The sequence below is a fragment of the Andrographis paniculata genome, unplaced genomic scaffold, assembly GCF_009805555.1.
Source record: "Andrographis paniculata isolate CXL003 unplaced genomic scaffold, ASM980555v1 Contig76END, whole genome shotgun sequence".
In the NCBI taxonomy this organism is placed as follows: domain Eukaryota; kingdom Viridiplantae; phylum Streptophyta; class Magnoliopsida; order Lamiales; family Acanthaceae; genus Andrographis; species Andrographis paniculata.
In genome coordinates, this window is record NW_026137613.1 from 360,183 (window position 1) to 386,805 (window position 26,623).

Consider the following 26,623-nt stretch of genomic DNA (forward strand, 5'->3'; position numbering starts at 1 on the left):
AAATTCAAACACTAACCAAACACACCACGTTAGAGTCTATTTATCAATTTTTAAATTAATTTTAAATTATATACTCTATATTAATACATATTTATATTAAATCAAAACTTATTCAACTTAAAATATTTTATTATTTGTGCAAATTCAAAATCTAAATATCAAACCAAGTACATCGTCAAATTTTATTAATTATTGAATCTTTTTTATAAAAAAAATATTGTATTAAAATTTAAATTAGCTTTGTCTTAAAAAAAATTTCAACTATCATTCGGTCGAAGTCCGATTTTTTATATTATATCCGAGTTGAATTTTTGGATTTTTTGGTCATGTTTATTTTTATCAATTTTAATTAAATGTAATTAAAAATAAATTCTTGAAATAATTGTGAGTAAAAAGCTAAATAAATTAATTTGAATTAGTTAAGATTTAATTGTGATTAAAATTTGTTAATTATTACTTTTTTTAGAAAATGGCATTGAATGGGACAGCTAAAAAATAAAATGTAACATAATTGAGCGGGACTGAGAAAGTACTACCTAAAAAATTATTTGGTGAACACACCAATTATTTTTATTTTTTACTTATGTGATTCTAATCAACTGATATGTCCATAATATTTTGAAACAACAACAGTAACAATATAAATAAATAAACAATAACAATGATAATAATTGATTAATAGATAACATAGTAAAATAGAATTATGATTATTTATTATTATTATTTAATGCTATTACAGCTAGGAATAAATGATCTTCTTAAGAGTTTATTGTTACAAATTTAAAATATCTCAGCTACATCGATAAATACATTCACATGTATCACTTAAAATGCATCGACCTTGAATGCCTTGTGCTTTTATATTTTGCAAACAGAGTTGATTACAATTTGGTATATCGCAATCCGGATTCGACAAAGTAAATTCCTTCTTGCAAACTTTAGCTTTGATCTCATGCTCGGTGCCTACAAGAAATTGTCAGTATAAATTTATCAAATTATATACATAGCAAACAATACCATGAATAAATAAAATAGGTAGAAATTGTTTAATCCAACATTAATTTATTGCTACATTATCATTTTTTTTTTTTGTAATGGCGTGAGAACCTACGGCTTTTCAAATGCATTTTGACTAAATTTTTGACCTAGTTTAGTAGTCTGAAAATTAGTCGGACGATACAATTCACCCTATGCAAACTATATATGACAGACAAATATAAAATAATGTTGAAATTTCGTTCTAAAATAGAAAACTAATTACTATTATTTTTTTTTTAAGTAGATTTTTACTTTCATCGAAAATAAATAAATAAAATTGGGGAAAATGTTTAAATCATCATCATTTCACATTAATCAAAATATCAAATCAAAATATATGTTAAAATTTTAAGACAAAAACAATAATATGGATGATATTTTGCAATTCCTAATCAAACAATTTTGGAGCAAAAAGAGAATATAACAACCTCTAACAAACACAAGTAAACATAAGAGGAAAAAAAATGTCATTCCACTCTTCATATTTCAAGTATTTTATGAAATATTTTTAGAAATGATGAAATATAATGCTTATTGATGTTAGTATATATAGGCAAAATATTGAGACATGAAAATCATCTTTAATTATTTTTTTTATTTTAAATTAATATAAAAGTAAATAATATTTATGGTCCTTGAAAAAGTCATTCAATCTTTTGTATATATCATATTATATAAATCTATCAAAGATTGTAAGCATAGATTTTGTATATCTAGAAAATTAACAAAAGAATTTAAAAATATTTATAGGTGGAAAATAATTGTTTGACTATCTTAAATGCAATGAGAATAAGATATTATTATCATAATAGAATTTATAATACTATTTTAAATGTATAAAATATAAAAATATAGATTTCCAATAATAGTTTTTAAATCCTATTATCCAAATCTATTTTGAAATTTATTTGATTTCTTTCGGTTTAAATTTTATGATAATTTGTTATAATTAGTTTGATTCAATATTTTTTTTTTTAGTTTCTCAATTATTTTTTAATCACCGGTCCATCGAACGACTAACAACAAACATATTAAGATTATTTATAATAAAAATGTCCTCTAATTTATTTATTTATCTACTTATGAAATTTGTTATCAAAGATTGATTGAACAAGATGAACAAATCCAAATATCTTATTGTAAAAATCAAGCGGGTTTGTTTTGTGAAATAATTTAAAGGATAATTTTTTAATGTAAAGTATGAGAAACTGTGTAAATAATATAAAAATAATAAATATGTATGATATATTAATTTTTTTTGAAAAAAAAGGTGTGTGTGTTTTTTTTTTAAAAGAACACACCCCAATGTTTCGGGATTATGCAAAATTAAATAATATCTATCAGAGAAAATTTTGCATTAACCTTTGGGGGATAAACTGATTCGCCTAATGTGACTTGTCTTATCAAACCTAGTTTGTATAAAACCTAGTTTGCATACTATTGAATTTGGCGGTGCTTATCGGAGCGCACTTGATCCAAGAGTAACGATTCTAAGTTCGCATGTCTTAAATATATATATATATATATATATATGAATATATTTCCTCCATCCCCATCCAAAGCATATTTTGGATTGTCTCGGTAAATTAAAAAATAATAGTATTTTATTAATTTATTTAAGTATATAAGATGATTTTGATATACTTTATGTATAAATTAATTGTATTTGCAATAATATATTTATAATTTATATAAGAGCTAAAATATTTTAGTATTATTGTATAATCATTTTTACTGTAATAATAAAAAAGTGATACTTCTAAATGGATAAACTAAAATGATAAAAATATACATTCAGTCGAAACGGAAGGAGTATACTATAGAAAAGCTACAATCGCAATCCAATTGTCTCTTTCCTGGAAAATTGCATATGATATCATGATGTGATGGAAGTAGAATCAACAAACGAAAAATTATGGATATTAGAAAGATATGTAGAAGTTGTTGTTTATAGAATAAAGTTTGAATTCATATAATGCAGCTACAATCATGAAAGTTAGTATTACATAAAAATAAATAAATAAATCAATCAAACCAAATTATAAGTTCGATGCCATTTTGAGCACAAAAAAAAAAAAAAGAATCACGACAGAGAAAAGGTAGTGAAATTTATCTTGAGTATAAAGTATCAGGATAAATTTAATTTTTAGATAAAATAAATCAAGTAGATTCACGTTAAGAAATCAAGCAAGTCCCAAAAACAAAACTTGACTAGCATGTTACGCTAAAATTTTGAGAAATTTAGGTTTTATAAAAATAAATAAAATGTTGATGTTGGTTTCACTCTCTATATAATTCAAATATCATGAAATGCTAAATCTCTATACATTTCATAGTTGTTTATCTTATGGATGATGGTATCAATAGTTTGTATTTTGTGAAGATAGTGATTCACAATGTTTCGCAGTGATGATAACTTGGAGTTTAATAAGTTAATGATAGTAATAATTTAAAATATGTTAATAAAAATAATAACAATACAACCTATTTAATGAGAGGCCACCTCCAATGTAATGAAATCTTTGAATCGAGTTCAAAGGAATACACGATTGATTACTTCTAAAGTATCCATCCTACCGATGAACGATAGAGTAGAACTCTTTATTGTACGTAGAATATTGCCACCCAATGTCATTCCAAAATTACGAATAAAACAAAACATCCGTAAAAGTGCAAATGTCGTAAATGCTACTCAAGATATGTCGGTTCTTGATAGCCTATGTTTTCGATCTATCGATTTTTATTCCTTCTTTGGAGACAACATGACTTAGAAGAAACACTTGTTAAATAAATCGTATTAGACAAATTAAAATATAATTTTTAAAATATTTAATATGTTTTAAATTAAATATATACTCCTTCTGTCAACTCAAAATATAAATATTTTTATTTTGAATATCTAATTACAAAATATTTATTTCATCAAATACCTCTTCTTTCTTTTTTCATAAATATCCTTAATTCATTACTTTTAACTCCGCACCAAAAGTAAATATTTACTTATAAATTGAACAGATGGATTATTACATTCCCCCACATCTTCGGGTCTTTTCTACCACATATAATTCGCCTATAGTATGAATTATCTTGCAAGAAGCTTACAAACTATTAGGTTCGACCAAAAAGTTAACCCAAAACGCCATATCCAAACAAAAAAACACCCAATGCTACTTTATCTCATCTACCACACCAAATAATAATAATAAAATTAATCTGGAAAATAAATATGGCAGACTAAATTGGATTTAAGACAGTAACACTCGTTTTGTAGATCCACTGTAAAGCATACATATTCATGCCAACTTGCCAAGTAGTAACAAGTAACAACGCACTGCATAACAATGGCTGGACCATTTTATTCATTAATTCCTCTATTCAAATAGCATTCACTACTACTTATTCTGTTCTTACTCCCATTATAATCATTGCCTGAGCACCCGATCGCGCGCCAGAGGGGCTTACAATCGCGCCTTGGCAGTATCCATAGTCGAGCTCTACAAATGTACATAAACATAAGCATTAGTGTGAAGATGGATGTCGCCGCAAACTGATTCGAGATGTAAAATAATAACTCACCAAGGGAGCCCCCCTTGCAGCGCGTTCAGCTAAATAAGAGCAAGGCTTGAAGACACCACCGTAGGATTTCGACCACTCCTCCAGACGTGAGTAGATGTATTTTGACCCGATTGAGTCGGCCCAAAACATGACACCCCCTCTGCTTGAAAATTACGAAAAAATGACGCGAGGAAAAGAAAAGTTACATTCTGTTCGGGAAATAAACATTTTTCAAACCTGTAAGGAGGGAATCCCATTCCCATGACTGCAGATATGTCTAGATCGGAAGCTTTGACGGCAATGCCTTCAGCAAGTACCCGACAGGCTTCATTCACCACAGGGAAGAATATCATCTCAACAATGTCTTTATCCGTCATTTTAGTAAACTGTGTAGAGAGTTTGATCAGGTCATGAGATGAAGATATGTATAGATTTATCCCTAATTGTGATGTGAGGTAAGAATTAAAACCTTGGGATCAATAGTCATGCCCGAAATCTCTCTAGCCTTATCAATGTATTTCTTGATTTCTGGATCAGGGCTTGCCTTGCGCTTCTCGTCATATATATAGAAGCCTCGGCGAGTACTTTCACCTATAGGAAGTCACAGTTACAATAACAAATGTCAGACAAACATCTTTTATTTCAATAATGTTAGTTCGTAAATTTCAAACACAGTGAAATATAAAACTAGACAAAGTTTGAATAAATTGTTAAAATCTAACTTCTGCAAGAAAAATGGTTTATTTCTTCTCAACCTAAAAATGAAGAAATCTCACCTTGTCTATTATCCTCTTGCATAATTGGTATCAGCAATGACTTGTGAGTTCTCTCCGGAAAATTCACGAGATATTGCCCACCCGTAGCAACTGCAACACCGAATCCGACAAGATCGCACAACCTAAGGGCAAGTAAAACAAATCATGATGCTTAGAATTAAATCGTTCACTAAGCAGGCCAGAGGACAACAATCTATTGCATATTTATTTGGCACCTGAAGGGTCCCATGGGCATGCCAAACTTTGTTACTGCCCTATCGACCTTATAGAGATCCACTCCACGTTCCACAAGTATATGAGCAGATTGAGTGTAGGGAAAGAACATTCTATTGACTGCAAAACCAGTGCAATTTCCAACCACAACGGGTGTCTTCTTGATTTTCTTTCCAAGGTCTAGTAAGTCAATAATTGCTTGAGCAGATGTCTTTTGCGTGCGAACAATTTCTAGAAGCGGCATCACATGAGCTGGACTGCAGTAATTGAGAAGTAAGGTTTATAAGCACTTGAGTATGAACAGATATGAAATTGGTAGTGTCACAGGATGATTTTACCTGAAAAAATGAGCTCCAATGATGCGATCCTGAGACCTTGTTTTTTCTCCAATCAAGTTTAGATCGATAGTAGAAGTGTTGGTTGCGAGTATGCAATGTGAAGGACAGAATTTTTCGAGATCAGAGAATATTTGCTGCTTCAGAGAGACATTCTCGATAACAGCCTATTTACATATATCAGGAACAACAAAATTGTTGAAAATACTTCTTCAGATAAGGAAAGTTTAGAATAAATAAATCAGCTCCACTGCACCTCAATAACCAAGTCCACATCCCGAAAGCTTTCATAGTCAAGAACACCTTTGAGTAATGAGAAAGTTTTTTCGAACTTCTCTTGACTCATTTTTCCTTTCTTAACACGGCTTTGCAAATTAGCTGAAGAGGACAAATACCAGTCAGAAAGAGAAAAAAATGTCATAATTGTTAGTACAGTAGAAATGGGTTCAAGAAGCTGAGCTGATCACACCTTTCACTCTGTCAATCCCGCCTTGCAAGAATTTTTCATTTACTTCTTTTAGGATAACCGGGTAATTGGAAAGAATAAGAGCTGTAGCGATTCCGGAGCCCATCAGACCTCCGCCAAGTATAGCAACCTTCTTTACCTTCCTTGGTTTCAATCCTAGATCAGTGACCCCAGGTACCTATCCATAGATCAAGATAAAGGCAAGTAAATCCATTGTCTTAGGCTGAAAAATTATAAAGCAGTCACACATCAAAGAAAATACAGGTATATTTACATTAAAAGGCATAGGCTTCACCGACAACTTAAGTTGTCAACAGTGATGCAATAAGCCTGAGGTGGATTGAATCGAGCAATCAATTGTCAGAAGAATGCTACTGGATTAATTCATGCAAGAAGTAGGCTACCTAAAAGTAATACACAATTGAAGTAGGGAGATTATTGCTGTATCATATTTCAGATGATTGATTACCTTCTCATTGCTAGACAATATATGCAAAATAATTTAAAAGAAACACGTGCTTTCTTATTTACATAATAATTCAGCCATTAATTCTAATGAAGATTCCAAAAATAATCTCAAAAGAACACAAAGATGGGCACAGGGTATTCAGAGACAGCTCAAAAGAAATAGTAGAACAATCATTTAAATTAGTACTATTTTATAATTAATCCACACAGACAATTTCTCTTTAAATATTACATAAACTAATACCGAACGAATAAAAAAGCCCACTCAACCTTGGTTGTAGCACGCTGGGAAAAGAAAACATGAACCAAGCTCTTGCAAGTATCTGATTCAACGAGCGCAGCAAATGCCTCAGCTTCCTGACAAATTAATACTCAACTCATCAGAAGATAGCATTACCAAATAAATTCAAGGAACCAAGAAATGAAACAGATACAAAACCTTCAAAAGCCCAGCACGACCACCCGAAACAACACCTGCTTCAATGACATCAATGCAGACTATAGGATGGGTCATGTTTGGTGCCCGCTTGCGTGTTTGGGCTCGAGCAAAATTGAGTATTTCCCTTGCCTCGCCTAAAGGTTCTAACTTATCAGTCCTGTAATAACTGACAACCCAAGGCCTTTTGTGTGCCCAAATATCGAGAGCCCATTGACGGGCTGTATTTATGAGTTCAGTAGGTGAAGCAAGAGCATCCACAAGGCCTAAACTCAAGGCTTCCTCCCCTTTCACAGGCTTCGATGTCTACGCAAGAAAAAAAGAAAGAATAAATGTTGAAAACCGAAGCCCCATACAGTGGAAATACTATTTAACTTCAGTTTATTTCAGTGCTTACCAGTATCATTTCAAGGGCCTTAGCAATACCTACAAGGCGAGGAAGTGCTTGCGTGCCTGAAACAATTAAGTATTCACAACCATCATATTACAAGCTACCAAATAAAATAAATGCATACAGCAATCTCACAAGAATTCTAATAACTTGTTGGCACAACTAGTTCATTTACACAGCAGGGAAAGCATAACAACAGAATCCATAGATCAAATTTCAAGGCATTCTTCATTAACGGCAGAATAGATTCAGAGAAGATACAAAACAGCATACCAAGATGTGGTTCATAAGTCATAACGTACCTCCAAATCCAGGGATAACACCAAGCTGCAGTTCAGGTAGTCCTAACTGAGCATGGGGTGTTGATATACGAGCATGACAGCCCTGAAGCAAGACACACACAGAGTCTCATTTTCCGATCAAGATAGCTGTACATAGAATTGAAACATAAGTTGTAATTTTTAAACTTACCATTGCCACTTCGAGACCACCCCCCAAGGCAAGTCCATCAACAGCAGCCACAAATGGCTTTTTTGCAGCTGCAAATGAGAAAAGCAAACAAACCAATTATATAATCAAAGTTTAGGGAAAAATAGCTCCAGGTTCTGAAAAGTGAAGACAATTTAATTAACATACCAGACACAACATCACTAAGAATCTCCAAAGATACAAAACCAGGCCTTGGTGCTTGGACTGTGACCAAATAAAGTAAAAGCTCAAATGCAATTCTTAAAAAAATAAAAAATAAAAAACAAAAGAAACAAAATGTGACATACCAGTTTTATTTTGAATCTTCTCAAATGCACTAATATCAAAACCACCAGAGAACTTTCCTTTTGCACCTGCTCAAAAACAAAAATGGTATCCCTTACATCAAACATCCTCTACTTCAGTGCCAAATATCAGTTCATCTATTTCATACCTGTGATAACAACAGCCTTCACATCGTCCCTTCTCAAGGCCAGTTCACAGTTATCTTTTAAGCTGTACAGAACTAAAGATGGAAAAGTAGGGATCAAAGTTTTGCTTAGAACACAAAATTAATCACCACCAAATGCCATCCCAAATGCTACACCAACTGATAACAAATACTCCTTTTCGGCCTAAATCAATGATCTATCTGAGTAAATGTCATTCGTATACTCGAAGGCTAATATCAATCACAAATTGAATCGCTCTCAAAACAGATCTCGGCGTTTTGAGGGAAATCACTTCGCAATACACACGAATTACAGACAGATCTCCACTAAAAATTGCATAACGAAGCGCAGACTTCTACAGGCAATTAACAATCGAGATTCGAGAGTAGCCAACAAAAATGCAAGTATCAGCATACAAACGAACCCATCGATTACAAAATCAGTAACGAACATAAGCAATAGACAGAAAGGTGGAAAATGAAGATGATTACCATCAAACGAAAGAGAATTAACCGGAGGATTGATGATGGTGATAAGGGCAACTCCATCAGCCCCGACATCAAGGGTAGTTGTGCCGGCCATCTGAAGTAGGTAGTTGTGGAGTTTGGTATAGAGTGGAGGTCAAGGGGAAAATGAAGGATGAAGAAGATCAGAGACGTGTATTTGCGGCGTTGTAATAAAGACGACGAAGAAAACAAGGAGTACGTGCCGTTGGCACCCCCACACCACCGAGACGTTGGAGTGCGGGACTGAGAGTTATCTCGCCGCCATATCCATTCTATTTTTTTATTTTTATTATTTTTTTATTTGTTTTGCAATTTATTTGGGTGTGTTTTTTTTATGTAAGATTATTGAAAATAAAAAAATTTTATGTGAATTATATGGAATTAGCTAAATAATATAAAAATAATGAATATATATAATATATTATTTTTTTTGTTTTATAATTAAATATTTATTTGTTTTTTACAAGTAATTTTAGAAATACTAATATTATATTGGGATATAGTAAGAATAAAATAAAAATAACTAAAATAATCTTATTATAATATGTGATATAAAGTAATGGTATTTGTGAAATATATTATAAGTTGTAAGGGTATTTGTAACGTGATGTTAGGTAGATAGTACAATTACTAAAAAAAAATTAATAAATGAATACTTTGTCATGAGAATGAAAAAATAGATACTTTGTCATGAAAAGGAGGGACGGAGGGAGTATATTCGTTTAATTTTAAGAGTCATATTTACTTTTTACGTAATATTAATTATTATATTAAATATAGTACGAAAAAATTACAAAAATACTTTAGTATCTTATAAAATAATATTTGTAAAAAAAAATATACAAATATAAAAATATTTTTAGTGTTAATATAATAAAATATGATATGGACGAAGGAAATATTAATTTTTTTAAGAAAAATATGTGAAAATAAATAAGTGAAAGAACGGACCTATAGATTTGTTTGCATATATTCAATTTGGCATAATTTTCTTACCAAATAAAACAAGTTCGCATGCTTTAGGATCGGTTCGATTCTTTTTATTTTGATTTGAGTTTTATATTTCAGTTTAAATTTAAACAATATTTTATTATAAGATTATTTAAAAAAAAAAAAGATAAAACTAAATCCATTAAATTTACATTTTTTTTTCCATAAAAATATACTTTCTTCATAGTTGTAGTATATTTTAATTTATAATAAATAATTTCTACACATTTTTAAATTTATATTTCAAGCTAATTTATAAAAATATCATAAATACTTACATATGATTTTTTTTAAAAAAAAAAAAAAAAAAAACTTCTAATATGGGTGGAGATGTACTCGTGACCATAAAGTCATAGGTTCAAATTTCGACATTTTCAGATTTTATCTGCCACGTATAGTTAGTCTACTATGATTTGTCTTGTGGAACTTAATTTGTATAGTATTAGACTCGATCGAAGTTTAACAAGAGACGCACCTGATGAATAGCAGATGCAGATTCCCACATTATAAAAATAAATAAATAAATAAAATCTAATTTTGTTAACTCATTTGTATTTTTCTCAAAATATTTTTAAGTCAAAATTAATTAATATGATAATATAAAAATTAAAACAGGTTTCCAATTCAAATAAAATATAATTCTTTTTTTATCAAAAATAAATATATAATTTTTAGCCGCTATCCGAAATAAATATATAATTCTTGATGGAACGGAGTATAGTTTTTATTAAAAATTATCTAAATTGAGTAATATTAATTTTTATTTTAAATCAAAATCAAGCATACCCATTGATGTGTCTTTTTTGAAAAACTAAAATTAAATTTAAAATATCAATTAAGAAAAAAAATATTTCAATAAAATATATTTAATGTTTAAGTGTATATGTGTGATATACATATATATATATATATATATCTTTTCATACATATCAATACAACTTAATTTATAATTTTTCTAAACTTCTATTGCCCGAAGGTTTACGTGAGGTATAGAGTGTATGTAATATATTAATTTTTTGAAAAAAAAATCAAAAGATTTTAGTTTAAAAAACACACCCATTATATCTCAAATAAAAATATATATATTTTAAATTAAAATACTAAATAAATACACTTTTGATAAAAACATTTAACAATATATATATATATATAATTCACAACAAAAGAATAAAAAGTAAGCCAAAATGTATGAGTTTGTTCATCCAACAAAAAAAAATTAATATATTTTTTGAATAATATTATATAAAAATACAATACATATCTATATTTACACAAAATATAATACCATTGTCCATTAAAAAATAATAATAATTTAATATAAAATATTATTTTTTATATTATCAATAAATTTTTATACGAACAAAAAAAAAAAAAAAACACCAAACTCAAAATATAAAACAAACACAAACATGTGTACTCCTACATGATAAAAAGAATCAAAATTAGTATTAGTATTTTATTTGGGATTTCGATTTTGAGTTGAGATTTAAATAGTAAAAATTTTAAATTGAAATAGTTATATGATGTGACATGAATAAGTGTTGATGTAATATTTTGAATATAAAAAATAAAAAATAAATATTTGATTTGATGTTTTAGAAGAGAGAAAATTAAATAAATAGTAAAGTTGGAGTAAAATTCCTCAAACAAACGCACCCTTGAATAGAAATATTATTACTTGTAAATAAGTGGTTATGGGCTAAATGAGTATTATATTATATGTAGAGAGTATAGTTGTTGAAATAAATGTGTATCATTAGAGTAATATACTATTGAGTTGTGATAATATGTTGCCCATCTATAGTTTTATAATATGATTTTCAATATATATATATATATATATATGTTTGTTTCATGAGATTATTGAAAATAATTTTTTTTTTGTTTGAATTGTAGAAAATTGTGTAAAGAATATAAAAATAATAAATATGAGTAGTGTATTAATTTTTTTGAAAAATCGTATAGAAAAAAAAAATTGAAAGAACTTATTTCTTCACAAAAGTTAATATTTAACATAAAATATTACTCTTTTCATCCATTAAAATTAACCTAATTGAGTCCGGGAATATTAAGAAAAATAAATATTTTATTAAAAGAAATAGTAAAATAAAAAAGACAACGGAGAGTATTTTTGAAATTTTAGTTAAAAATTAAAGTAAATAAAGAGATAGAATATAATAACATTAGTGGTATTTGTTATAAATAAATATTAAATTAATGATAATAATTAAATATTGATTTATCGATTTTGTTAAAATTATTAATAAAATAAATTTAATAGACAAACTAAAAAAAATGAAAATAACTTCGAGAATATTTTTTATATTACAACCACAATTCTTATACCTTACATATATATATATATATAAAAAAGAATAAAAAAAATAAATAAATCAAATCAAATCAAAACAGTAAACAAACAAACCCATAACATAGCATGAGATCAATAATGACATATTTGTATACATTATTGATGTATATAGTCAGTTTATACTCAATAATTTATTATACTCCCTCCGCCCTCGACGTGTATTTGTTTGTTTTGTACACGGAGTTTTAAAAATATTAATATTATATTTAAATTTGATATGAATAAAATAAAAAAAGATTAAAATAATATTATATTGTGTGATATAAAAATAATATCATTTGTTTAATATATTATAAGTTCTAAGAATATTTTTAATGTTAGTAGAAAATACAGTTACAAAAAAAATAAATTGATATTTTATTGTGGGACGGACCAATATAAAAGAATGAATAGATTGTCAAGAAGAAAGTATTATATTAATATAAATTATATATATTGATATATATTGAACTAATATATAGGAGTATACTAGAAGATCAATGATAACATGTAGTATTGTTTCTTCTGTCATATATTTCAGTATTTTTATTTTGGTTTATTCATATTATTTGTTTTTCTTTTAATAAATAAAAAAATTAATTATTTTTAAAATTTTAAAATATTTATATTTTTTAATTTTAATTTAATTATTTAATTATTTTAATTATTAATTTAATAATTATATATTATAGTGTAATTACTTTTACTAATATACTTCGTAATTATTTATTAATTATAATTTTTCTAAATTCTTGTATATATAATAATTTGGGAATATTTTATCGGAAAGAAATATCAATAATGTGTATTTATATATTGTATGTTGTTTGTTTATTTGTTAATATAATTGTTGAATATCTCTCAATTTTAAAATATTTTTAAAAATCTGAATTGAATACCTTCAAATTTTAAAAAATATTTAAAATATCTCAAGATTTTAAAAGTTTCAATTGAATATACAGATTTTAAAAATGTGTCAAAATTCTATAAAATCTAAATTGAATATACCCTTTGGGTGTGTTTGTTTGGGGGATTGGATTAGATTTCCACTATTCATCCCAATTTTTTCCCCCAAAAACATCAAATCAAACACCTATTTTTTATTTTTTATATTATACTAGAAATCAATTTTACATTCAAAACATCACACCGATACTTATTTATATCACATCATACAACTATTCAAATTCAAAATTTTTACTATTCAAATTCCAACTTAAAATCCATTCACCCAGACGAACACACCCTTTGATAATTTAAAGCAAACGCAATATACAAATGAGGGGAAGTTGGCAGCAGCTGGCCTATACTACCAAAAAAATACGTGGTAGTACAGCTATCTGGTGAAATAATTGGTTACTATTGATTGTGTTAAATAATTGAATTAAATATTTTGTTCGTTACCCATAGGAGCAGCTCATCCACTAAATATTAGCAATTTTTTTATTTTTTTTCTTTACAACAAAATTTTTTCTATGTTTTTTCACACAATTTTATAATAAACACAAAATATTTTATACACAAATAAAAAAATTTAACATTTTTTCAAATACTCGTAAAAAAATCATTACAAAAAGTCAAAATTTAACCTAAAATAGTACTCCATCTGTCCCACATATTATATCAAAGTTGCTGTTTCTGTCCGTCCCACGTACCATGTCACTTTTCTTTTTTGGAAAATGATTATACACTTTAATCTATTTTTTTTAATTTTAATTAAACTAATCAATTATCTTAATCTTAATTTATAATTATTTATATTATAGGATAATTATTTTCACTAATATATTTTTAATTATCTACTAATTACACCCCTTCTAAAATACCGTTTCTACATTATAGCAGACACACACGATATGCGGGGCGGAATTATATTTTAACACAATGTATCATACTTTACATCAAAATCATTTCATCTATAAATGCCGGAGGAACGGAGCCTTTGTTTATTTACTATTTTTGAATTAATTTTTTATTAAAAAAAATCATATTCATAATATAAAAAATAATATTTTATATTAAAATATTAATTTTTAAGTAAATAAAATATATATTAATGTATATATATATTTGTATATTTTCTTTGTTATATATTTATATAATAATTATTTTTTAACTGAATAATAAATGATTTTGGTGATTGCACGTGTTAAAATGTTGATTGGTCGATTATATTTGAAGCATTGATTCTCCAAATACAGTACCCAATTGCACATTAAAAATATGTATTTTTCTTTTGTCATTTTCCACAAATTTAAAAGTTCTCGTGATCATGATAATTTGACTATGAATGGTTTCTTTAAATTTTTATTTTTTTTTTTAAAAAAAATCATTCTAAAATAAAAATAATGATTGTACTTAATCGAAGGATTGGAGATTATTTTCGAATTTACATTTTATGCTCCCGACCCACCAATATTATGAGATCTCTCTCTTGTGAGTCACCTAAAAATATTTTGTTTTATGTGATATAAATATATATTTATTTGATATTTTAAATATAAAATAAATTTATAATATAATATAAAAAAATAATTGTTTAATTTAATATTTTAAAATCTGAATAGTAAAAATCTTTCTTAAATTCACAAAAGAACACAACTTATAATGTTTTTTTTACCAATCACTCCATCAGTTGCACTGCTTATTTTCACCGATAATATTTTTTTCATTCACTCACAAAATATGTATTTTATTTTGGAATTATCAATTATAAAATAATTATTTTTTTCAATAACTATGGACTTTTTTTTTACAAATAACTTTATTTTACCACTACATTCTTACTTTTATTAAAAAAAAAAAAGAAATAAAAAAAAGATAAAATTAGGTATTGTTTTGTTTAATTAGTAAGTAATTAATAAATGTATTAGTAAATAAATAATTATAATTTAATAAAAATAATTATAAATTAAGATTAGATAAAAGAATTTTAATTAAAAATATTAAAATTTACTAATTTTAAAATGTGATTAAATATTTAATTATATTTTTAAAAAAATAACAAATTATATTGACCTACAAAAATTAAAATGTGAAGATGGAGGAGGGAGTAATATTTTTTCTCTGACTCCACCCAACTTTCGGCCCCGTCACCCGGTGAAACACGCCGTCGCCTTGCCGCCGTAGTGAGATAAAAAAAAAAATAATTAAATTTTTTTTATAATGAAACAAAAATAATATATATTTTTAATAATAAAACTAAAATTAATTATTTTTGCTGCAGTGAGATTACTATTATTATTATTATTATTATTTTATTTTTTCCCCAATAATAATAAGGTTGAAGCACGAGTCTAGTAAAGTGGCGCAGTTAAGCTTTCCACTATATCTATGCATCTAGCGATGGCAATTGAAATCTGTGCTCCAATTCTCTCACACTCGCTGCCGTCACCGAGCAATAATTTTTCTCAAAACTACTCTAGGCTGCCGAGAATGGCTGCTTCCGCGGCATCCTACCAGAAGCTTCTCGCCGTCGGCACCAAAATTATCGGCGTCGGACGCAACTATGCCGCGCATGCGAAAGAGCTCGGAAATCCGTTGCCTAAAGTATTCATTCAGTCCTTCTTTTGAATTTGTTTTGGAGGTCTTCTTTGGATTGTCTCGATTTTGACTTGATTTGATGTTTACCCCCGTTTTTAAGGAACCAGTGATATTTATGAAGCCAACTTCGTCGTATTTGGAGAGCGGCGGTACGGTTGAGGTGCCGGAGCCGTTGGAGACGCTGGATCCGGAGGTTGAGCTTGCGGTGGTGATTGGTCAACGCGCTCGCGACGTTCCTGAAGCTAAGGCCATGGATTACGTAGGAGGTAGGAATTACACTTTCATTTCTACCTAAATATCTCTATACATCGCAAATTCGTTTCGGAATCGAATAATGTGATTGCCTATTTGACATTTCTGTTCATTCAATTGAAATTTAGCCACGATTCGCTGCAATATAGGAATTAGGAGCTGTTTTCCGGATTGCCAGTGATAGGAATAATGGTTAATTAGAAGAAACCTTGATGATGACAAAAGGAAAAAACTAATAACAAAAATCAAATGAGGCAGAACAGAGGAGCAGGATGATTTAGAAACAAGGCTATTTTGTGTTTCTGTTTGTATGATTAACAGCCCTTCACCTTTAATTTCAATGTGACTTCATGATATCATTTCGAAATTCAAACAAAGTAAACACCCAATGTGGGCACCATAAGGGATTGGTGTTCCAACTTAAAATGTATTAAGTGGAGCCTTCACCCATAGATGATAATCTCAAAATTTTAACTAGGATCAATACCCAACACGAGCACCTTAATAAGAGATCCGAAGTTTGAACCTAAACCACATTTTCTTCTCAACATGGTATCAGAATAATGGTGCTCGTATTAGGTATTGATTTTGATTAGAATTCGTTTTTAAATTGGATTTTCGGATCCCTTCTTATCATAGGATTAGAAGCCATTGGCCGGGATTAGGATTTTGAGATTATCATCTAAGATTGAAGGGCACTCCACTTAATACTAATTGGTTTTAAGTTGGAATTCTGGATTCCTTCTTAACACATACATTAAGCAACAGTTCGATTGCAAGCCATATATCTCATCATCTAGGTAGCTTAATAAAATCCTGTGCCTTAATTGTCATTTTCAGGTTATGCTGTTGCCCTGGACATGACTGCAAGGGAGATCCAAACTGCAGCAAAGGTTTGTGTGCTGTTACAACTCATAGCAGATAATTCAAATCCAAAATGTTCATTCCCTGTGTTATTTAATTCATAGCCTGCAAAGGTTTATTGTACTGTGTTTTTTCAAATTTGTTTTGCTTTCATTGGTCATTTCTCAGTGTGTTCTTTAATTCTGGTTGGTTAATTATCTTCTGATTTTGTGCCGAAGGCTGCAGGTCTTCCATGGTCGATAGCTAAAGGCCAAGATACCTTCACACCTATCAGCTCTGTTGTAAGAACTCAATAAACAGTTTTTATCATGTTTGATGATAGGCTTTGTTGAGTGTATGAATTGCTTTCATTATTCCTATTATTCCTCACCACTGTCTAACCTTGAAATAGGATAAATTGTAGTTCTTCTTGTGAAAATTAAAATAATTATAATACAACTTGCATTAGGTATTTTCAAAATATGAAGACTTTTAGTATCATTTAGTGGGGTTTATTACAGTTGAATTTTGAACATTGTAATATATCCCTTTGGGAAAATTACAAAAAAATATCATGTACGTTAACTAAATTATTACTATTGTCTTTTAATTTTCATCCTATTAAAATATATCCTACATGTGTTATAATTTCATTATTCATTACATTGACCACGAGTGGATTTCTATTCTAGTCGCAGTGGCTTGCACTTTATGAACACCTTAACAAAATAAATCACGTACCATGTTACAATTTTGTTAAAATTATCATGTACATGTCACAATTTCGCTAAAATTATCCAGTACATATTATTTTATATTATATAATATTGTGTCACTTGTCATTTAATGGAAGCAATCCATGAATGTGACAAGCTGTGAAATTCAATTCATGCGCGATTAATATACTGAAATAGCGAAATTGTGACATATATTTTGTTTGGGTGGCAATTAAAAGAAATAAAAGTGATAACTAAGCTTATGTACGGATATTTTTTGCAATTTTTCCATACCCCTCTTGAAGTATATGCAGAAAAATCAGAGCATTATAAATTTTATGAAGCATCAACAATTTGTATCTTCCAAGTTCTCTCACCTGAACTCTAAATCCACAGATACCCAAATCAATGGTCCCAGATCCTCACAATATCGAACTTTGGTTGAAGGTATTACTAGTAACTCATCTTCAACATGCTGCATACTGTTCCATTGCTTCTGAATAAATACATTGTCTGGTATAGGTCGATGGAGAATTGCGACAAAAAGGATCGACTAGTGACATGATTTTTAAGATCCCATATCTGATCAGCCACATCAGTTCTTTCTTCACACTTGATGAAGGAGATGTTATTCTGACAGGTATAATCATCGTCGACAAGTTTGTCTCGATACAGAATGAATATGGCTTTGAACAACTCTGCATCCTGTTGTCAGTTTTCCTATACTTTGTTGTTAGAACATAGATAGGATGATGAAAATGGGTTTGCTTTAAATGAGGATGTCTGTAACTAAACATTGCAGGGACTCCGGAGGGGGTTCGACCGGTCAAGTTAGGGCAGAAAATCGAAGCAGGGATAACAGGGCTGTTGGATGTTCAATGTGATATTGGAAGGCGAGTAAGGCAGTGAAGTGCAGCAGAGGTTAGAACATTTGAGATTTGAGTTTTTCTGCATATTTAATATTTGCTTAGGTTTGTGTCTGAACTGGACAAGAGCTGTTTGATTGTGACTCTGAGTTGTGAATTGTGATTCAAATAAATCATATATATATATGTATTCTTCAGTTGGCTTTGTCTGTCCTTTGTCTTTGCAGGTGAATTGAGTTTTGAGAGACTATTTTTTTTAGATATTTTCAATTTCGTTACTTAATAATTTTTATAAAAAAATAATTATTTATTTTTACAAAATATTATATTCAATTATTATTTAGACATGCACACTACCCAAACAAAATACACACTTATTGGCAAGAGTAAATGGAACCAAAAGTATCCTCAATTGGCCATTTAGATCTACTAGTGGAAGCATATGTGTTTTGTTTATATTAATTATGAATTGGTAATATAATAAATAATATCTTATATTAAAATTTTATCTGTGGGTAAATAGAGTATAAATATTATATATTTTGTAATATTTACAAATAATCTTGCCATAAAAAATAAATTGAATGAAAAAATTTAATATTATTGAATTAATTAATTAATTAATTTTTGAAATAATATATTTTTATTGAAATTATAAGTTAAATATTTTTATTAAAAATTATATAAAAGTAAAAAATAAACATCAATATTTTATACTATACTAGTTTTATTTTGTGTCTATATATATATATTCTATAAAAGCATTTCCAACACAGCGCTATTATGACATTGGGTTGGCTTATTTGGCGACGCCAAATTCAATGCCATTTTTTTCCGGAGTTGCTAGAGTGATTTTTAATTTTTTTAAAAAATTTATTTTAAATTATAAAAAAAAAAAATTGTTTAAAATAATAAAAAAAATTGAATATTTCAAAAATAATAGTGAAAATTGGAGTTACCATTGGAGTAAAATTAATGTAGCGGTGAAACTGAATAAATGAAATTGATAGATTGAAAATGATCTAAATGGCTAAAAATATATGAATTATACCAAAGTATATTGAACATTTGAAAACTATTTATTGAAACGTAGCAAACTAATCCTATAAAAGAATATTGTACTATCTTGTACTCTATTCGTCCCCAAACACGCTGCAATATTTTTTTCTTTTTTTTTTTTCAAATACCTTAAACCTTTTCAAATTAGAAAATAATTAATTATACTTAATCTCTACCCCACAATTTATTCCCTCACATCATCCAAATAAAAAAATAAAATATATATTCTCTCTCCATCGTATCATCTAATTTATATATTATCATACTTATCCACTTAAAAATTTATGCCAAAAGCAAATATTGAACCTTGGGACAGAAAAAGTAACATTTTGCTCATCACTCTGTATACAACATTAATAATTTAACATTAGTATAAAAAAAGAAAGACAATCTTTTACTACTACAAGTAAACATGTGAGTTAATGAGCAACACATTTAACACTACAGACATCAGTCAATCAATAGAGATTGATCGATCCATCCATCCCATCATAGTAAAAAGGTTAAATATACACCAGGGATCGAATGAATGTTTCCTCATCCGACAAAATCAAACTGCATACCCAAGGGAGGAGAAGCGACCGCAACCGCTTTCGATTTGCGTCGCTTCTTCCCCTCCGGGGTGACTCTGCTGCCGTCACTGCTACCATTTCCGACATCTTGGGACAATCTACAGCTCGATAAATTAACAGCAGCCTTAGGCTCCCTGAGTAATTGCGGCGACTTAGCTCTCTTTTTCGCCGATTGAAGCCATATTCCCTTCTTCTTCTGCCCGCCGTTGTTTTTCTTCACCAATCGAATGGAGAATGGATTCATTTCCGAGTCGAATGTTGTCTTATTTTTAACTAGATCCACATCTCCGTTGTTCACCTACAGACAAGCATTGGAAGCTTAGCTAATACACAACCTTAATGTCAGACTGATTAGGAGCTACATGTCCTGTGAGAAAATCGGGTTAGAATGGGTAATGGGGAGAGGAGAGATTACCAGTTGCAGAAGAGCCGAAAAGGTCCTGGCAACGTCGTGCTTTTCTTGGCCTTTCACCACGTCGATGAATGGCAACTCGTTGTTCCCCTCATCATCTCCTTCGGAAGATAGTTTTTCCAAAACCTTTTCGCCGTATATGTGGATATCGAAAGGCGGCCGTGCATCCTGCCATCATTACAAGTTATATTTACCATCAGACGCCAAATTATGGACAGACACGAGGAAAAGTAAACGAGAGTAATTATATTAGTACTTGTTCTTCCAAGTTTTTCTCGATATTTTGCTTCCATGTTGAAACTCGAGTAGCCAATTCAGTCTGCTTTTCACTTTCAGTAAGAGTCGCAAGAAGAGAATCCTACAATGGCAGTCGCACACGCCATAAAACATCAAAAAGATATAACCAGCAAAAATCACGATTAAATTTCCGAATGAAATTATCCATCATTTTACTTACCAAGTGAGATCTACAAAGATCTTCAAGATTTTCTTGAGCATTGGTTTCTTCATGCTACACAAGTTTGTAAAGAAGCCAATAAGTGCACGCGCGCGTAAAATTAATATCTAAATATTTATTCCCAACCTTTTCTTGCCCGCAAAGCACTTCTTCATTATCGAATATATTATCCGGAATGTCAAATTCTGGTGGCAAGCCACCCTGATCACTATCATATCCATCTTCTTCAGCATTAATGTCTGGACTGGTAAAGGCATCGTTAACTTTTGTTTCCCCTTCAACGAGTGATTTCCTCAGCTGTAAAGACAATTTAGTGTGTGAAAAGAAAGCCAAGGCGCAAAAATATTCACCAAAAGACACGAACCTTCTCAAACATCGAATGTGATTTTTGATGTCTAGTCAGGGCACCAAATTTTTCCTCCCAAATTTCATTAAACTCGGCACTGATCAGTCCATGGAGTTTCGCCACCGGAAACTCTGCTGCTAAAGAAACTTGTTTCTTTGAATTGAAATCTACTCTCCTATTAGGTTTCGCTGTAAGAGAAAGAATCGGAGATAATAGCCTTAGCCATATAAACTGCTAAAATTGGAATAACTATTGTGAAATGAACAAAAAACAAGAAAACCTTAACAACCTTTCTTGTACGGTTTCACTTTCAAATTCCCTGGTTCATGTGGATCCAAAGGTTTCCATGGATCGTCATCATCATAATCAGAATCATCATCCATGTCTCCAGGTCCCGAAAATCCCTCCGGAAATCCACATCCATCGTTTACATCTGCATGAAAGCCAGAGCCAAGTGGAGAACGCCCTGTACTGCAACCATTATTTTCGAATCCTTTACCAAAAGATGGTGATTTGTTGAAATTACAATCTTTTTCCTTTCGAGCTGACGAATTTTGTCCAGAGTGCCTCGATGGTGATTGAAAGACCTTGCCACCGTTAGGTGTCAAAAGGCTACCCTTGTATGATGGCCCTTTTCCAGATTTAGAATCAAGAAATTTGTCGATTTCAACAGCATCACGAGGGTCCAGCAGAATAAATTCCCGGTAGAGATCAGTCGTTGCTAACTGCAATGTTTCAATCAACCATTATTGTTTGACCAAGGATATTCGCAAAAAACAAAAGGTTTAGAATCATAAGTAATGGCATAGTACCAGATATGAGTCTAACTCCCCGGCATCACCACCAGCATCTAAGCATTCGCCTTCAAGCACAACAAGATTTGATGGCGGCTTTACAAACTGACTTGGTAATACAGCTTTACTGTCCAGTAAATTTTTTGGATCCACTGAACACACATGGATTATATGCAATCAACTATACAGTAAATTTTTTGGATCCATCATTATAAATCCACTACCAAGAAATACGACCTCATAAACAACCTACCAGGAACATCATCCGAAATCCAAAATGGATCGCCTGCTTGTGTGTCTGCTTCCGCATTGTGAGCACCAGAAGCCCCTGATTGAGGAGAACCATTTGCCGCTTGCTCTTCTTGACTGTGAAAATAATGCATATTAAACAGCAATTTCCCCACCATACTATAGTACGGAAAAATGCTTCAATTATTATGTGCACAACTGGGAATATATTAACATAAGTTAATGAAGTTTCTGTCTGATCCCAATGTCGTCCTCTTTTTTGTCTCGCTGTTATACCAATATTCATTTATTAGTGTTTACCTAAGTTGTTAGAAACCCGTTAAGATTCGAACACTATATTTAATGTAACTGGAAAAAACTATCTTCTCTCATCATTATTTATCGAAATTGAAGAGCAACACTGATCAGATCCATGAAGTAAACGTGGGGTTTTTATTTATTGAATTATTATTATGGTTACGCTTCAGAAACAAAATGTACGCAACCAACCTAGATAAGAAAGATTTTTGTCTCACACATCAAATTTAGAAACTCGATCTACATCTTTATCTTTATCTTCTCGAACAAAAAATTAGAATATTAGATAAAGACAAACAGAAGAATGAACATGAGATTTTAAAATGAAGAAATAAAGATTGGTAGCCAAAGGAGATGCCGCGTAAGAAAGGAAAACAGAAGATGAGATTAATCATATAGAAAAGCAAGATATTTACATGTGAATTTGTTTCGTTGTGCATCATAACATCATGGTTGAAGAATCCAAGTTCATATAGGACAGTTATATTAAGCGGAGAAGGTTGAATTCATAAAAAACTTAACTATGCTCGGAGTAAGAAATGATTGAAGTTAGGAATGAACAAGCAATGTTCACTTAATAAACTAAATTATGCCAGTCTCTAATTTAACCGTAGAGGAACTAGTTATTCAAGTCATTAAAGTATCGCCATCCACATTTGTTACCGCATTTAGAAGAAACTTCCTATGTCATAAACCAAGTAATATTTGCAGCATCAATGCCTTATTCAATATTTACATGTGGAGCTTGCGAGCGTCATTATTTTGAATTTATGAGGCTTCTAACAGAAAGATTTTTCGATTGTCGTAGCATTAACTATTGATTTCAGAAACATCAAATTCTGATAAGTTCCCTTTTCTTTTCCATTTTAATTAGCTCCGTGCTCTTCCGAATATAGCTAAATTAGTCTGGCACATTCAATATTATACTTACATTGCTCATTTAGCATCCAAAAAAGGTCACACTATAAGCTTTAACACATATTCTTCAAAAAAAATTTCAAACTAAGTGGCCCATCAAGATTGAAAACTTTCATCTGAGGACACCTTAGAGAAGTTACAGAAGGTATTGTGGAAATCTCATACTAATGATTTTATCTTATTTTTTGTCATTTTCACTCTGTTCACGAGTTCAACGGCAGAAACCCTAAATCAAAACTTCAAAATATATATATATATATATATATATATAAATCAAACTGCAAGATTTACGTGCTCACCTCTTATGCGAAATGAAATTCAAAGCCTGGAGAACCAGTGAATACAAATACTCCACCTTCCTACTGTAGACCTGCACAGATCCCTGAAGCAGCAATGCAGCTACAAAATCCACCCAAAAGCGAAACTAATTAAAAATGAAAGCCAGAAAGTGAAAACCCGCAAACAAAAAGTTGTATATTCACCTTAAGCAGAATTTACTGAACAAAAAATTGCATATTTACCTTCAGCAAAATTTACTGAGAGAACGGTACCGTCGTCGCCGGAGACCTGCCCCGAGCAAATCTTGAGCAGATATTCCTCCAAGTTCTTCGCCAAATCGACGGTCCAATTAGACTCGAGGTCTCGCTGAGGACGAACTGCTTCCAGAAACCTCCCGGAGGAAGAAGGAAGAGATGACGAATCTGGATTCTCACTTTCGCTATTCATCTTTACTGCATAAATTAGAACATTCCATGCTTATACCTGGTAGAAATTTCCACCCAATTCAATCCTGCGGCACAAAATACCTAATCAAATCTAATCTAGGGTTCTAGGGTTACAAAATTGAGGAATTTCAATGGCTTGGAACGAGAGAGAGGGGAGGGGAGACACCGGCAAGTGAGAAGAGTTGAAATGAGTTTGAAAGTTTATGGTGCGAGTGTTTTCCCTCCAGCGATATTGAGATTGAAATGGGCCTTAAGTTTGGGCCCATTTGGACTCTGAGCCCACAAAATGTTTCTTACATGTTCTATGTAAAACATGTCAAACCGTTTGGTTCAACAGACTAGGCCTAATACCTAAAACAAAAAAAAATTGGCTTACAAACTTATTTTAAAATCTATAGAATAATTTTTTTTTTTTAAAAGTAATATTAGTTAAAAAAATATAAATATAATTTTTTTTTTATATAAACATATATAATTAAATTTAAAATAAATCAAAATTTTCTTTATTTATTATCACTAATTTTTTTTTAAAAAATATATATAAATATTTTAAAATATAATATTTTTTATATTAAATTAAAATTATATATATATATATAGACTGAGTTGGTAGGCTTACAAATTTATTTTTTTTTAAAAAGCTAAGTCAATTCTAATTAATTACATAAATTTTACAATAATGTATGTTTGGTTCGAGGGTTTTGGAGGGGAGGGGAATGAATGGAATTTTAAAATTTTTTGTGTTTGGTTAAGTTTTTTGAGAAGGAAGGAAAAGAGAAGGAAGTGGTGGAGATTTAATCTGTTTAGATTTTTATTCCCTTTTAATTGGGTGGAATTTGAAAGGGAGAGATTTTATTAAGAACAGGGGGCGGAGAGGCTCGAATCCATCCCCTATTTTTGCAGCCGTGTACCGTGTCAAATTCCCCCTTATTTTTGGAGTAACACTGTACACTCCATTCCATTTTTGGAGTGGAGTTTGTGTGATTTTTTTTTGGTATTTGTGTATTTTTATTATTTTTTGGGGTATATTATATAATTTTATTTTTTAGAAAGTGATATAATTTTATTTTTTTAAATATAATGTATAATTTTATTTTTTAATAAGTGTTCGCAAGTGATATATAATCTGTAATTATATATATGGGTTATATTGTAAAAATAAATTAAAGTTGAGGTGTAATTTATAAATATAAAAAGTATATATAAAATAATATAAAATAAGAATATATAGGGAATATACTTTTTAAGGTGAAAATTGAATTTTATGGTTAAAGTAAAATTACTGTAGATTGACTCCATTTTTGCATTTTTACTGTAGTTACTGCAAAAATGAAGTAATGGGTTGGAGATGGTCTAAACAATTTTTACCTCTCATACCATTTTTAACATTTTATTAAATTTTTATAACATTTTTTAATTTTAATATTTATTTATTTTATTTTTAATTATACGAATAAATATTAATGTATATTGTGCATATATCTATATTACATTATATATTTTAAAATAATATATGCATTAAATTTAGTTATAATATATTTCAAAAAATAATATATAATATTTTTTTAAAAAATAAATAATTCTAAATTGATTTAATTTTAAATAATTGAATTTAATTTTAATAATTGATTTTATCAAATAAATATATTTTAAAAAATTAATATAATTTTTATAATTAATTTAGTTTATATAAATTTTATTATATCTATTGTTATACTTGAATGGATTTGCTTGGAATCCTTCTACTCAATTATGAGATGCCGAACCAGAAGTTTGGAGTGCTTTAATAAAGATTTGTTTTTAAAATTTTATGTTTTTTTTTAATTATAAATAATTTTATTAAATTTTTATAATTTTTGTGTGACTAATTTCTTTAGCATTAAAGACATAGACAATCTTGTTTCTCATAATGAAGTCACTTTAGATCAGAATGATGTGTTTTTTAATGATGATATGGACAATTTCTCAATTTATGAAAATAATACTCGTAGCGCAACTAGTGGAAGTAAAAACAAGAAACAGATGACGCTCAAAAAGAAAGTTAATGAAATTGAAGAGATCGGGGGAGGTTTAAAAGAAGAAGCGCATACAATAGAACACGATAATGCAATAATGGAAAAGAAAGTGAAA

The 26,623-nt window shown here is 29.5% G+C and overlaps 3 protein-coding genes across 3 annotated transcripts; 1 reads left to right on the forward strand and 2 right to left on the reverse strand.

Moving 5' to 3' along the window:
• Positions 1-4,252: 4,252 nt before the first annotated feature.
• Positions 4,253-9,316, reverse strand: LOC127266457 (glyoxysomal fatty acid beta-oxidation multifunctional protein MFP-a). Its single transcript, XM_051296720.1, has 18 exons — positions 9,090-9,316; positions 8,601-8,672; positions 8,455-8,520; positions 8,315-8,371; positions 8,150-8,217; positions 7,981-8,062; positions 7,685-7,740; positions 7,291-7,593; positions 7,122-7,208; positions 6,387-6,561; positions 6,174-6,295; positions 5,921-6,084; positions 5,585-5,839; positions 5,370-5,491; positions 5,063-5,184; positions 4,831-4,979; positions 4,615-4,753; positions 4,253-4,532 (listed from the first exon to the last, which is right to left on the reverse strand). Exons 1-18 carry the CDS (start codon positions 9,178-9,180, stop codon positions 4,497-4,499), a joined length of 2,166 nt encoding a protein of 721 aa, XP_051152677.1. The 5' UTR covers positions 9,181-9,316; the 3' UTR covers positions 4,253-4,496.
• A 6,424-nt stretch (positions 9,317-15,740) lies between these two features.
• On the forward strand, positions 15,741-18,873 carry LOC127266608 (probable acylpyruvase FAHD1, mitochondrial). Its single transcript, XM_051296909.1, has 7 exons — positions 15,741-15,993; positions 16,088-16,253; positions 17,080-17,132; positions 17,322-17,384; positions 18,195-18,245; positions 18,321-18,438; positions 18,601-18,873. The coding sequence occupies exons 1-7, from the start codon at positions 15,778-15,780 to the stop codon at positions 18,705-18,707; spliced, it is 774 nt and encodes a 257-aa protein (XP_051152866.1). The 5' UTR covers positions 15,741-15,777; the 3' UTR covers positions 18,708-18,873.
• Positions 18,874-20,036: 1,163 nt separating this feature from the next.
• LOC127266433 (condensin-2 complex subunit H2) lies at positions 20,037-24,679 on the reverse strand. Its single transcript, XM_051296679.1, has 11 exons — positions 24,290-24,679; positions 24,068-24,167; positions 22,558-22,670; positions 22,323-22,456; positions 21,800-22,235; positions 21,529-21,698; positions 21,291-21,461; positions 21,165-21,218; positions 20,964-21,065; positions 20,711-20,875; positions 20,037-20,593 (listed from the first exon to the last, which is right to left on the reverse strand). Exons 1-11 carry the CDS (start codon positions 24,492-24,494, stop codon positions 20,261-20,263), a joined length of 1,983 nt encoding a protein of 660 aa, XP_051152636.1. The 5' UTR covers positions 24,495-24,679; the 3' UTR covers positions 20,037-20,260.
• Positions 24,680-26,623: the final 1,944 nt, after the last annotated feature.

Coding starts and splice junctions, on each gene's coding strand:
- LOC127266457 (XM_051296720.1), bottom strand. CDS start 9,180: ATGGCCGGCACAACTACCCTTGATGTCGGGGCTGATGGAGTTGCCCTT. Junction 6,562..7,121: donor CCCAGCGTGCTACAACCAAG/GTTGAGTGGGCT, acceptor ATCTATGGATAG/GTACCTGGGGTCACTGATCT. Junction 4,754..4,830: donor ATGGGATTCCCTCCTTACAG/GTTTGAAAAATG, acceptor ATTTTCAAGCAG/AGGGGGTGTCATGTTTTGGG.
- LOC127266608 (XM_051296909.1), top strand. CDS start 15,778: ATGCATCTAGCGATGGCAATTGAAATCTGTGCTCCAATTCTCTCACAC. Junction 15,994..16,087: donor TCGGAAATCCGTTGCCTAAA/GTATTCATTCAG, acceptor CCCGTTTTTAAG/GAACCAGTGATATTTATGAA. Junction 16,254..17,079: donor GGCCATGGATTACGTAGGAG/GTAGGAATTACA, acceptor TGTCATTTTCAG/GTTATGCTGTTGCCCTGGAC.
- LOC127266433 (XM_051296679.1), bottom strand. CDS start 24,494: ATGAATAGCGAAAGTGAGAATCCAGATTCGTCATCTCTTCCTTCTTCC. Junction 20,876..20,963: donor AGAAAAACTTGGAAGAACAA/GTACTAATATAA, acceptor TAATGATGGCAG/GATGCACGGCCGCCTTTCGA. Junction 20,594..20,710: donor TTTCGGCTCTTCTGCAACTG/GTAATCTCTCCT, acceptor GCTTGTCTGTAG/GTGAACAACGGAGATGTGGA.